The 14,858-nt window shown below is 41.2% G+C and overlaps 1 protein-coding gene and 1 long non-coding RNA gene across 3 annotated transcripts in view; both read left to right on the top strand.

Annotated features, from left to right (window-relative positions):
* The window catches only part of LOC133470298 (uncharacterized), a 101,094-nt gene that overhangs the window by 2,349 nt on the left and 83,887 nt on the right, over window positions 1-14,858 (top strand). The gene's annotated exons all lie outside the window — the stretch shown is intronic.
* Window positions 8,163-14,157, top strand: si:dkey-85k7.12 (up-regulator of cell proliferation). Its single transcript, XM_061758504.1, has one exon. The coding sequence runs from the start codon at window positions 8,801-8,803 to the stop codon at window positions 13,541-13,543; it is 4,743 nt and encodes a 1,580-aa protein (XP_061614488.1). The 5' UTR covers window positions 8,163-8,800; the 3' UTR covers window positions 13,544-14,157.

Here is a 14,858-nt window from a genome sequence, read left to right as displayed (position 1 = left end):
CCAGAATAGGCCCACAAGCTCACTATCAAACACATTGGGTGACTTGTATTTCAATATTAAACTATGGGCCGTTTTGCTTATGTTAAACTTCTTTCTTTGTTCTTTTGCTGTTCTTTTTGACCAACTGGACCAATCATAACCTGTTTCACCAATAAGGTGTTTCCATTCAAAACCTATAGTTGCATACCAGTCATATCTAAATCCCCAATTCTGCCCATTCTCTTGAGCATCATTGGTGAGAGCCGCATATGGAATTATGATTAAAGCAGCTTGATTTTGGGGGCACAAAATATTAAACCGTTTTGCCGCATTTGGAGGCCATGCCCACAATTTTGATCATCAGCTGTACTCCTTTTGATACGAGTTAATGATTCAAACATTTTTTTTTATTATTATTATTGGGTTCGTCATATTGGTCCAGTTGGTAGGTGATTTTCTATCTAAAAAATGGGTTTTATCATTGAGGGTGGGACGTCCCATGTACCACAAAAACAAAACCAACATCTTAGTAGCCAAAGTTGCTACGTAACAACTTATCGAATCTCATAACCAACGTGGGTGTGCCTTTCTGCTGAGTTCTCACTAAAAGGGTTGGTGTCTTTTTTCTTCACTGACCAGCAAGCGTTTTCAGAATCTACACATCTGCTCCCGCTCCGTTATCAGACTTTTGCTCACCTTCCCTATTTGAGTACTCAGCTGAAATGACTCTTACAGTGTGTTAAATGAACCCACGTGTTTCTTTCTGCTATTTTTTAGGGCTGTAAAGTGTCAATCTATCTGTGCCACCATCCCTCCGGTTGAGACGTGACACAGCATGTCTCAATATAGCAGCCCATTTGAATAGGTTTTTTTTTTTTTTTTTTTTCCTGTGCTAATGTAAATTTCATTTTGTAGTTTTGCACTTTGTTTTTCCCAATAATTGCGTTCTTGTTGTGGAATACTCATATTGGCTATCAGTATAGATTGTACCATCTTTATTTATCATTAGTTTGCATGCCTCGATTAATGCTACTAATTCAGCAGCTTGTTCAGCCAATTCCTGACAATCATGCTGCGTGCCTTCATCAAGTAAGGGTATTAGTGTGGCTGGATTTAAGGTTGTGCATCGCTCAACAGTCAAATGTGGTTGTGATAGCAAGATGGCAATGCAAGATAAATGTCTTGCAGGTGATTTGCAATAGGAGAGCAGACACTGTATGTGGGACCTTTAGGGTGAACTGCTCTCTAGTTGAAAAATAAGCTATTGGTCTTAGCTTATCACCGTATTGTTGTGTAAGTACGGAGGTCATGCAATAGCTTTTACAATCTACCATTTGAATGAATGTTTTATCATTAAATTTGGAAGGCCTAGCGCAGCACTGGAGACCAAATGTTGTTTAATGTCACAGAAGGCCTTTTCTGCCTCTGTACTCCATTAAACAGGTGATGTAATTTTAAGGTTGTTTTCATATATTAATTTTGACAATGGTGCAACAATTTCTGCATAGTTTGGAATCCATGCTCGACAATAATTTGTCAGACCTAAAAATGATTATTATATGTTTCTTCGTCTGTGGTTTAGGATTTTTTAAGACTATAGCTCTCCTGTCTTCTAATATAGTCTTTACTCCTATACTTAAATTATGGCCTAGATATTTAACTTGTCTTTTACATCATTGCAATTTATTTTTGTTAACTTTATGTCCCTCTTCTGTTAGATGATGCAGTAAGGTCAATTAATCTTTGCATGTGTCTTCATCTGTAGATGCCAGAAGACATGCGTGTTGTCATAACTTGTGAATAATTAGTTAGACTTTCACAGTAACCTTGCGGTAATCTAGTAAATGTATATATATATATATTTTTTTCTCAAATGTGAATGCAAACCAAAATTGACTGTTATTTTCTATTGGTACTGAAAAGAATGCATTAATGCATTAATGCATTAATGTCCACTACTGTAAACACAGTAGCGTCTGGTCTTAATGAATTTAACAATGTGCGTGGGTTTGGTACGCATGCTCTGTATTACTGCAGCTCATCACATTCTTTTTTATCTTCTATTTTTGTGATAAGCTGCAAGGCTGCAGACAACCGGTGTTTAACGGTGGTTTGTCTTTTATTTTTTATATAATTTGATTCCTGCAACGCGGCTATTTTTTGTGTATTTAACCAACCATTAAAGCCGTGTTCGGTTATCCCTGTCTCTAAATATTAAATTTGATCAGGATCCTGTTTCTTTTTTTCTTTTAAATTTAATTTTATGAACCTCCAACCGTTACACTGCAGTGTATTCCTGTTTTTTATTTTACTACTTCCTTTCCCCATTTGAAAGAATTTGGTTCAGTGTAATACTACCTAGGGTAGTCTAGAACACTGTTTCTTTTCAGTAGGACGGTGATTCAAATTTACTTTCTGTGGTAATTCTCACTTCAACTCTTTCGAGTGGAGAATTCTTGCCTTTGCATCCACAAAAGTCCACCGTTTACTTTCCCACTGTTTTGGTATGGAATGAAAAACCTAGTGGTTTCCCATTTCCCATTTACACTCTCATTCAAACAGTTTTCATTCACACTGGCTCGTCAGAGGACTCCGCCGTCCCATACGGAATTTAACTACGTCTGTCAACAGCTCATTAGAGGACTCCGCCGTCCTATACGGAATTTAACTACGACGCCATGAAACTTTCCAAGTTTCTTTATTTTACCCGCCATTGACTAGTATTCACAGGGTTTATTAAACACGGAATTTAAGTACGTACAGGACTCCGCCGTCCTCGCGGAATTTCTGGACTCCGGCGTCCTTTTTCCTAAAAAAAAATTAAAAATTTAACTCACCAGTCGTCTTCAATCCTGTGGATTGTCGTCAACCTTCAGATCCCAGTTGAGGAGAACGAAGACCAGTCCCGTAAAGGGTCTTACTTGCCGTGGCCACGGTCTCTTAACTGGAAGTCGGCTCCACAACTGGAATCCTCGGGTGTGTTGACATCCGGCTCGAAGGACCAATTTAATGTTGGATTTATCTTACCCAACATTATAAAAAATAGACACAAAAGGAATGAAGACGCTGGTTTCTTTTTCTCATGAGGAGGGCGTATGGGAGATTGTTCAGATCACAGCGTCTCAACACGCTCTAAACAATCTCTCCCGTCGCTCCTGCATTTATTTGAAAATAGGAGGGTTTTTCCCAGACATAATGTTCTAAACAATAAGACACAACACAAAACATTGGACCAACACCTGTCACGTCCCCGACCACATCCGATCACGTCCTTGGTCCAGGCGCCCTTCCATCGGATGATGCTGAGTCATCTTTTCGAAGGCGAGACATCTAAAATCGTCCATAATACTAATGCAAGCTAAGCAAATAAATGATAACTTCTAGAATATATTTAACAACATGGCAGCTTTCATCCGATTGACTTCAAACTTGGCGGGTAACATCTCTAGACCTGGGATATTAAGAGTTGTTAAAAGCTTTTCATTTCGCCATACTATATGATGCAGGCGGGCTATCACATTTTGGATACTAAATTATCTTCGGGCGGCATGGTGTGCGACTGGTTATCATGTCTGCCTCACAGTTCTGGGGACCGGGTTCAAATCCCCGCCTGTGTGGAGTTTGCATGTTCTCCCCGTGTCTGCGTGGGTTTTCTCCGGGTACTCCGGTTTCCTCCCACATCCCCAAAACATGCATGGTTGGTTCATTGAAGACTCTAAATTGCCCGTAGGTGTGAATGTGAATGTGAATTGTTGTTTGTTTATATGTGCCCTGCGATTGGCTGGCGACCAGTTCAGGGTGTACCCTGCCTCTCGCCAAAAGATAGCTGGGATAGGCTCCAGCACGCCCGCGACCCTCGTGAGGATAAGTGGTAAAGAAAATGGATGGATGGATGCAAATTTCCTTCGCCACAAAATGGGAAATACTTAACTCCCCTGTACATGTTCCTTAAAAATCCCAAATTTCACATTACATTAAAATCACGCCCTGAAGACATCTGTATGACAATATTTTGCTAAATATTTTTTACAACAAATGTCTTCCCTCACATTTTATATGTACTGCGCCGAGTATGTTGAGCAGATCCACCTAAAATTTTGTCAGTTAAGTCTCAAGACGTTTTGGCAGAAGGCATGGACGTGGCGGTGTGGCAAATTTGGATGATTCACCATGGCATCAAAAGCTGTTGTAACTTGACTCCAGATGGTCATCTCTTCAAAATATCACACACTTGATGACAGTCCACACATAAAGGCATCTATGGGGGAAAAAATTAGCTTACTAATAGCGCCACCTACTGCCACAAGGAAATTAGATGTTTCATACTTTGTTGTTCTTCTATTAGCAGGTTAATCCAATCTACTTAATATTTGCTCAGAAGACTTCAGGCCTTCATGATAACACAATACAAAGTTGATGAGTTTTCAACAAACGCTATTGCCGTGGCAACGTGCTGTTCACCGCGCTGGAAACCAACACTGTTTTGAGGGTCTAAACATGCATGCAAAATCATGTAACTTTGCACACACATCAAGTCTTGTGAACATTGCAGTCGTTTACAGTTTTTTTGTGCAATTTGTTAAAAAGGGCTGTGGCACCCCCTACAAATTTTCAACAAAGCAGCCCAGGCTGTATGTCTCGTCTAACAAAATTGGTAGGCATATTGAACAACCCAAGACCTACAAAAAAAGTCTCTTTGAGCCATACCCTAAACCCAACAGGAAGTGCGCCATTTTGAATTTACCTTTACATTTGTCCTTATAGCGTTCATGTTTTTATGATCTCCTCTTACAGATTTTATCCATTTAACAACAAATATATATATATATATATATATATATATATATATATCCCAAATACCCTGTCTGTTAGAAGACACCCCATTTTTACTGGTAAATGCTGCTTTTTTTTAAATGTTCTCGTCCCTTAGCCGTACCTCGTGGCTGTGCTACAGGTTAGCATTAGCCGTACCTCGTGACTTTGCTAACAGCGACGTATTTTGCCACGGAAAAGTCCTTCGACCGGGCTTCTGGAGTTACCCACTCCAACTGCTCAGCGGTACTGGATGAAATTCTCTTAGCAAAACCGTTCGGGGTTTTGCTGACTCTGTTTTTCTTTTTTTCTCCGGTGCTTTGTTTCTCTACGTTCTTCAACGTCCGTCCTCCTATATTTTTCGCGCGCCACTCTCTCCTCCCCCTTCTCTTCTCGCGAGACAACATCTCTTCTCACCTCTCCAACCCATACTACACTCAACAATACACACTAATTCGAATGGCTTAGCACAGGAAGAGAACAACCTCATATTTACAATACTATATACTGTAATTAGTCAAACCAAAAAATCCCCATCAATATAAACCTTTATAGAAGGGTGATAAAGGAGTTTATATTCACCCTTGAAGATTTTAGTACCCCGAATTACCACCGGGCTACATTAGTAAGGTCAACAATTTGTTTTTCATTTTTTGTTGAGTTTTATTGCTGATGCATAAGATTCCAACACACCTTGTTTACTTATAAATTACTGAAATGAAATACAACCCCCAATTCCAATGAAATTGGGACGTTGTGTTAAACATAAATAAAAACAGAATACAATTATTTGCAAATCATGTTCAACATATATTTAATTGAATACACTACAAAGACAAGATATTTAATGTTCAAACAGATGAACTTTATTGTTTTTCGCAAATAATCATTAACTTAGAATTTTATGGCTGCAGCACATTCCAAAAAAGCTGGGACAGGGTCATATTTACCATTGTGTTACATCACCTGTTCTTTAAATAACATTCAATAAACGTTTGGGAACTGAGAACATTAATTTTGAAGCTTTGTAGGTGGAATTCTTTCCCATTCTTGCTTGATGTACAGCTTCAGCTGTTCAACAGTCCGGGGTCTCCGTTGTCGTATTTTACGCTTCATAATGCGCCACACATTTTCAATGGGAGACAGGTCTGGACTGCAGGCAGGGCAGTCTAGTACCCGCACTCTTTTACTACAAAGTCACGCGTTGTAACACGTGCAGAATGTGGTTTGGCATTGTCTTGCTGAAATAAGCAGGGGCGTCCATGAAAAAGACGTTGCTTGGATGGCACCATATCTTTCTCCAAAACCTGTATGTACCTTTCAGCATTAATGGTGCCTTCACAGATGTGTAAGTTACCCATGCCATTGGAACTAACGACGTCCACAATTTTCCAAAAACAATTTGAAATGGGCACTCGTCGGACCACAGAACAATTTTCCACTTTGCATCAGTCCATGTTAGATGAGCCCGCCCAGAGAAGCCGGCGCCGTTTCTGGGTGTTGGCTTTTGCTTTGCATAGTAGCGTTTCAAGATGCACTTGCGGATGTAGCGCCGAACTGTATTTTCTCACGCACTTGTTCACAAAGAGGAGAACCTCGGTCCATCTTTGCTTGTGAGTGATTGAGCAATTCAGTGAAGCTCATTTTTTACCCAACCATGGCACCCACCTGTTCCCAATTAGCCTGTTCACCTGTGGGATGTTCCAAACAGGTGTTTAATGAGCATTCCTCAACTTTCTCAGTCTTTTTTGACACCTGTCCCAGCTTTTTTGGAACGTGTTTCAACCATAAAAGTCTAAGTTAATGATTATTTGCTAAAAACAATAACGTTTATCAGTTTGAACATTATCTTGTCTTTGGAGTGTCTTCAATTAAATATAGGTTGAACATGATTTGCGAATCATTGTATTCTGTTTTTATTTATGTTTAACACAACGTCCCAACTTCATTGGAATTGGGGTTGTGTACAAACACAAATCTGTGCAGTATGTGGCTAAAGTGAGCTATTAAACCCTCTACATTGTCTGAACATACTTGGCACTGCCACACCATCTCCTTTCTGCATTTGCCACGTGGACTTGTAGCAATCAACACAGTGCACAGTGGCGTGATTGTTCTTGCACCAAAAGTTCACCTGGCACATTGCTCTTTTCCCTTGGCCAGGTGTGGGAATTTGTTGCGGAAGAAGGTTGTCCTTATTCGACTTCTTGGCTCCCATGTGACTGTGCGAGTTCGCTTGCAAGCTCCACAAGGAAGTCCACCCGACTCTCCTTCATGCCAGTGCATGCCTGATAAAGGACATGTACATTCAGTGAGTGTCCCAGTTTTTCTGACCCAGCGTCGCAGAGTGATGGAAGTTTGATCACCCCACGCAAGAGGTGGATGACAATGAACGCCATTAGTTCAGGGAGGGACATAAACCAACTGTCATGCTCTGTCTGGCATCCATGCGGAACAGTCCACTCCTGAATATTTCGAAGCATGCCAAGAGTGACAAAACAGAGGAAACTCTGTAAGCGACTCAACACCGTTCTTCCGACCAACACAGCTGGCTCTCCATCTACGGCGATTCAATTCAAGATTCAGATTCAGTTGGGCTGTGCTAGAGATGCCTTCCGAGCTGTTCTTCACGCCCTACTGTGCCGTCTTTTGCCTTCTCTGTTGGCCAAGTGTGTGTCTGCAGTTGACTTCTCTTTTCTGGTGGTGGTGAAGTCTCCTCATCTATAGGGTGATCATATTTTTAAATGTGAGCAATAAAATATCCAAATGATGTGAGCAATAAAAACCTCAACTAAGGCTGGAAACCTACGCAAAGATATCATTCATCCATCCATTTGCTGTACCGCTTATCCTCACTAGGGTCGCGGGTGTGCTGGGGCCTATCTCAGATGGCTCTGGGCGAGAAATGGTGTATAACCTGAAATAGTCGCCAGCCAGTCGCAGGGCACATACAGACAATCATTCACACTCACATTCACACCTATGGGCAATTTAGAGTTTGGAATCAACCTACTATGCATGTTTTTGGAATGAGGGAGGAAACCAGAGTACCCAGAGAAAACCCACGCAGGCACGTGGAGAACATGCAAACTCCACACAGGCGAGGCCGGATTTGAACCCAGGTCCTCAGAACTATGTGGCAGAGGTGCTCACCAGTCATCCCACCGTGCCGCCCCTCATGCAAATCAATTAAGCTTTCAAATTTTACACACATACTTATATCAAGTTTATCCAGCGAGGTTGTTGGGTCGGGGAAAATGAGCACCAAGCAACAACCTCTGTTGCTCATTTGACAACCAGACAAATGTTTTTGAATGTGCACCCCTGATCATAAACCAACAACAGGGGTGGGGGTGTGTGTGTGTGGGGGGGGGTACGTTGTTTGGGCCCCTTGAAAATTGCAGCCTTGGGCAACTGCCTGAGCCCGTAGGGAGCTTGAGATGCCGACTTAGCCGTCCTCGAAGCCTGCTGAGTCGGCGGCGGCCCATCCTCGCCCATGCGACGGAGTCAACGGCGGTTGTGTGGGGGTGTCTCCATGCAAAGTGGAGCAATGCAATTATTTAACTAGCCTATGTGTAAGGTATGTCTGCGTCCTCAAAAAACGGACAATGTGTTTATTCATTTGAAGACGTATCACCCAAGTGATTATCCTCGAGAGGGCATTTTGTTTATTTTGTATCTTGTACCTCAAAAAATACAGCAGCACAGACCCAGCTCTTTTAGATCCACCGAGCCTGCGCTTGTCTGTGAAACTACCAAAATCCGGTCTAACCCGCCTCCATGCAGATTTACCCCGCCCGCCATGTCAGATTTATGCTGCTCACGAAAATAGGGCCCTTGAAATCAAAGTAATTCAGTTAGGACCTTGCAGTTAGATATGGGTCTCCTGTGAAATATCCACCCCATCTCACACACCCCAATCCACTCCTCAGGCAGGGTTTTGTCTGCTTGTGACTTTGCATGCAAATTTAATCATTTTGATTTAACTACTCGAAATGCATTCAGAGGCATGCATGTCAATCGCCATTTGAAGTCTAGATACAATCCAACAAACAAAAACAGATATGCTTTTTATTTTTCAATAATCTTGTCTTTCTCTTTGACAGACCTGTTCGACTTCCTCTCCAACCTTGGACTACAGAAATATTATCCGAACAAACTCACTCTTCAGTCTCTTTTGGAAGTCAACAAAAGCAGCATATACGAAACAGTTGTTTTATCAGCAGATGAAATACCATTTTGTTTCCTCAGAAAACTGCTTAAAATCGATGCTGGGTGCAGGAACTGTACGCAGATATTAAGCAGTTCTGAGGAAACCGAAGACAGCCTTGACCAACTGGACATTTACACAGCATGTAACTCAGAAAACACAGTTCATCCTCTTGACCTGATAGTAGGTCTATTTCTTTGTGCTGACAGCTTCTTACAGCAGGAAATGGCCCTGAAGATGTCGTTATGCCAGTTTTCTGTCCCCTTGCTGTTGCCCCACTGCAACAACAATCAGTGTACTCTGATGCTATGGGCTCTGAGAGAAATTGTGAAGGAGTGGTGTCCGCATGATTTGTGTCAGACCAGAGGATTTGTTGAGAACAACATTGTGCAAGCAACGATACCATTCTTTTCCTTTGTGAGGCTAAAGAACTGCAGTTTATCCAAATCTCAGTTTTTAAATCACATCCTCAGCTGTGGCCAGCAGAATCACAATATATTTATACACAGAGACATGGAAGGAGGGGCACGGACTAGAAAAATTTCAAATACGTTAGTGGAGGTTTGCTGGTTCCTTCCTTGTGGGAGAGAGAATCTTGACATATTCCCAGAGCCAATTACGTTTGCTAATTTGCGAGGAGATATTTGTGAGTCACTCGCACAATTTTCTTTTCTTTATGAAGTGTCCAATGCAGTTTTTGTATTTTTGGACAAAATTGAAGACAAGGAGCACAACATTCTGACAGCTCTTCAAGATGCAAAATCCAAACTCCATTTTGTTGTTAATCGCAAAGAGGGTGCCTGTGAGGATATGATGTCTGTCAAGAAAACACTGCAAACGCTGAATTTACCAAATAGCAGTGTTAAAATCAAAGACTCAAGAGTGAATGTGGCAGAGTTTTCTCAGAGACTTTGTGGAGCTATCAAGAACTCACTGCTTCACATAAAACACACAATGAGTATAGAAAAAATGCTTGACAAAGCAATTGACTTGGGTCTGTCTGTGGATGAAAACAACACTCTTGACCAGAAAAAAACTGCTAAAGATATTATGAGGGGTATTAGTGTACGAAGTATACCACACTACAAGAAACAACAACTTCCTTTGCAAGGAGAACATTGGAAGAGATTATCACAACTGGAGATGAAAGAATGCAGAATGATTGATGTTGGCACTGAGGGTGCTGAGCATTATAAAGCTCAGCTACGGGCAGAGAAAAGACACACTTGGGAAGAGCAAAACAAGCAAAAATTGTCGCAAGGAATGCAAGATTTTATTGACATCTTAGCAACAAGCAACAAAGAGAAAATAAATGTTTTCTTAAAGTGGATGAAGTTCATATTTAATACCCATTCTCGTGAAAAATTGACTGCCCTGCGTAACAAGTTCAAAGAGCAATGCAGAAATAAGGATGCCAAACTCATTGCAGAGATTGATCAAGATTTGCTGGATAGCTCTTTAGGAGTAGAGCATTACATGAGAGAAATGGGACTAAACTATGAGGTTTCCATGCAATCAGGAGATGCCACAGATAAATTCTCCTATTTGCCTGCTATAGCTGCTGAAATGCTGTTGGACGGGTATCCATTGGAGCTTTTGGATGGAGACGCTTCAAACATCCCAGAGAAGTGGGTGACAGCCGTGCTAATGGAGCTTCACAAGAAGGTTGGTGAGAAGAGCAGGCTGATAGTACTAACCGTGTTGGGTGTTCAAAGTACTGGAAAATCAACTCTTCTCAACACCATGTTTGGTGTTCATTTTCCGGTCAGCAGCGGCAGATGTACAAGAGGGGCCTATATGCTTTTCATCAAAGTTGGAGACGATACACAAATTGAGTTGGGTTGTGACTTCATCCTCCTCATTGATACTGAAGGTCTGAAATCCCCTGACCTTTCACAACTGGAAGATAGTTATGAGCATGACAACCAACTGGCAACCTTTGTCATAGGCTTAAGTGATGTGACCATTATCAACATTGCAATGGAGAATGCAACTGAAATGAAAGATGTCCTGCAAATTACTGTCCATGCCTTCATGAGAATGAAACAAATTGGAAAATATTCAGTTTGTCATTTTGTGCACCAAAATGTTGCTGGAGTTTCAGCTCATGCCAAAAACTTGACAGAGAGACAACATCTATTGGACCAACTAAATGAAATGACCCAAATTGCAGCTGAAATGGAGAGACAGCCTTCGATTCAAGCATTCACAGATGTGCTCAACTATGACTTGGAAAAAAACAACTGGAACATCCCAGGACTTTGGCATGGAACGCCTCCAATGGCACCAGTAAACACTGGTTACAGTGAAGCTGTAGCAGAGTTCAAGAAAAATCTTCTGGAGTCAGTAGGAAAAGGAAGGAGTAATGATGTCTCAAAGATCCCAGAGTTTCTAGAATGGATGCGTAGTCTGTGGAAAGCGGTTAAATATGAGAACTTCATCTTTAGTTTCAGAAACACACTTGTGGCCCATGCTTATGACAACCTGTGCAAAGAGTTTGCCCAGTGGGAATGGGAGATGCGAAAAGCACTCCTCTCCTGGCAGACAGCAGCAGAGTCAGAAATCTTAAATGCTAACAATGAGGCTGGATGGGAAACATGGGATACATTAGTCAAGTTAAAGAAATCGGAACTATCCGTAAAAATTCAATTCCAAAAAAATAAATTCAATGAGAAACTTTTTGACTATTACAGAAAGAAAGACAGACGTGTACATTTGATAGAGAAATACAAAACTGACTTTTTCAATAGTATCACATGTGTCTCAAATGATATTCAACATTCAGTGAATACTAAATTGGACAAAGTCTTTGAGCTAAAAATTGGTTTGAAAAAGGCACAGGATATACAACAGGAGTACCACGTTGTGATTGAAGAGAGAGTCATGGAACTTCTGCATGACTTCAAAGACTTGAGACTGTCTGATGACCAACTGAGAGAGGAGTTTGACAAAATGTGGGCTACAGCTACTGCCAATGTATCTACACTCAAAGAGCAAGATATACCTGCATTCATTCTTACCCAACTGAAGAAAAATGTCTCACATCGGAACGTGAACGAGAACTTACAACATATTGAAAACCTAAAGGATTTTGGAATGGACCCATTTAAGACCAGAGGTGACCATGTCAACACCTTTATGGCGAAAGTTCAAAATTTGTGCAAAGGAGATTTACAGATATTTGCAGACAATGTCATCGAGACAGCCACCCAGTTTATTCTTGATAAAACTAAGTCAAATGGTGATTACCATGATTCGCTCTCAAGAGATCTTCTGCAGAGGGTTGATGAATTGGTTAATCAAGGTTACAGATGTCACCAAACCAACACTCAGTTTGAGATTGACATCAAACTCCATATTTGTGGCATTGCTGCAAGAAAATTCCTCGAGCTGCACCAAAGATTCTTGTCAAATAATGATCCCCGAACACAGTTGGAAAAGTGCAGGCACCAATACTTGTCAGACTTTCTGGATTTATACAACAATACCGATCATTGCCAACGCAAAGCAAATGATTTTGTCCAGCTTTGTATCCAACCGGCTGTTGAGGATTGCATCAACAGATCTTTGGGAATTGAAATTGTTGATGAAATTTTGACAAGCAGTCGTTCAATGATGTACAGTTCACGCTCTTGTTTCCAATACAAACTTCAGAAAGAATTACTGCTGAAAGATGATTTCAAGAGTTTTGTCAAGTACATCTGTCACTATGAAACATACGTTAAGGATCAGATACTTCTTCACATCTGTCAACAAATGGAAAAGGACAAGACATTGTACAAATTAAAGAAGAAGAATCTGGAGGTTGTAGTTTGTAAATTAATAAATGCAATAAAGCAGGCCTCAAATTTTACATCAGAAGACGATGCGAACATTCCAAATCTAGTCAACGAAATGCGTAAATATCTAATTAAAGACATTGTAATCGCAGAGGAGGCACAAAAACGCAGTCTGTTTCAGATCCAAAGCACATGCCATTCATTTACACAAAGCTTCATTGCATCTTTGAATACATTAAAGGACACATTCCTTGTTGAATTCGCCAACACTGAAGACATAACTGAAAGTCTAAAAAAACTTGCAGTAAAACCACAGAATGAGCTATTCGAGAGAATAATTGGATGTGGACAGCAGTGTCCATTTTGTAAAGTTCCTTGTGAAGCAGGTGGCAAAGAACACAAGAAACATCATGCGGCTGTGCATCGACCACAGGGGCTTGGAAGATACAGACATTATTCAACTGAAGTCCTGGTTGAATCTCTGTGTACAACTGATGTGCAGAGTCATTGTACATTTATAATGTATGGGGAAACTACGGAGTGGGTTCAATACAGAGACTATAATACCGTCTATCCTGACTGGCACATACCCCCAGACCCCACAATGGAAGCGTCTGATTACTGGAAGTATGTACTGGTACGCTACAATATTCAATTTGCTAGGGAGTATCAGGCCAACCCAGCAAAAGTTCCAGAGGCCTGGAAAAGAATCACAAAGCGGCAAGCACTGAAGGGTTTGAAGGATTCTTTCAGCATAAAATAAAGTAATGCAGTCTGTAAAAGTGTGAGGTAAAAAGGATATGCAGTGTACACGGGTAGTGCAGTTGCTGGCCTAAATGGCGCCCTGTGTGAAGTCGCCCCTCGGCACCTAGATAGCGCACCCTCAATCTAATCGTCAACACGGAGGGTGCTGACAGAAGTTTTACCACGTTTTAGTCCTGTCCCATAATCTGATGATCACTTTCAGCAATAACTTTCACCTTCAAATATGATCATCGATGGCTGGGGGGGTGTGATGGGGGTTTGGAGTGCTGATGTAAATGTTGAAATTTGTTATATTATATGACATTTTCAAACAGAGTGTTGCCTTGTGAGGTTGCACACTTCGCACATGCCAATTTCCGCCACTGTACCCGGGTGAGGATTACAGAAAGATGCAACAGAAGAAAAGAGAAATTTGCCGCACTGTCAAGAATGGAATTTGCACTTATCATGAAATGTTTTAGAAACTGTGAACATAATGCATCATTATGCCAAGGTAGTAAATCATTGAGGATGTGTTTTTTGTGTTTTTGTTGTTGTTGTTTGATACACCCGATAACACTATGAATGGATCAAATGAGAATGTTTTTAATACAATAAAATGTATTAAATCAATATTCAAACGTTCTGTTTTACACAAACCTTATTCTTCACACCACTAATTTAAGAGATCATGTAACGTGTGTAGTCAGACAGATAAGAAGTGTTCTTCAATTGAATCATGGAAATTGTTCTGCTCCTTCTGGTGCGTCTCCCTTGACCACCAGGGTACAGTACATTATACATACATACAGTACATACTTATAATACACATTACACATAGATTTAATGATGCATGAAGAAGACATGGCGACAAAGCTTTGGCAATAGTTGTCATTTTTTCACAGAGCATAAAGAACATACAGTATGCCTGTGAATATTGTTATATGCTCTGTCTGTAGGTGTTGCTGCATCGTCTGTGTTTAAATATTCATTCATTTATTCATCTTCCGTTCCGCTTCTCCTCACGAGGGTCGCGGGCGTGCTGGAGCCTATCCCAGCTATCTCCGGGCGAGAGGCGGGGTACACCCTGGACTGGTCGCCAGCCAATCGCAGGACCCATATAAACAAACAATCATTCGCACTTACATTCATACCTAAGGGAAATTTAGAGTCTTCAATGAACCTACCTTGCATGTTTTTGGGATGTGGGAGGAAACCGGAGTACCCGGAGAAAACCCACGCAGGCACGGGGAGAACATGCAAACTCCACACAGGCGGGGCCGGGATTTGAACCCCGGTCCTCAGAACTGTGAGGCACATGTGCTAACCAGTCG

The sequence above is a fragment of the Phyllopteryx taeniolatus genome, chromosome 2, assembly GCF_024500385.1.
Source record: "Phyllopteryx taeniolatus isolate TA_2022b chromosome 2, UOR_Ptae_1.2, whole genome shotgun sequence".
Taxonomy (NCBI): domain Eukaryota; kingdom Metazoa; phylum Chordata; class Actinopteri; order Syngnathiformes; family Syngnathidae; genus Phyllopteryx; species Phyllopteryx taeniolatus.
The sequence above is the reverse complement of the archived record's forward strand: the minus strand, read 5'-3'. Positions and strand labels throughout refer to the sequence as shown.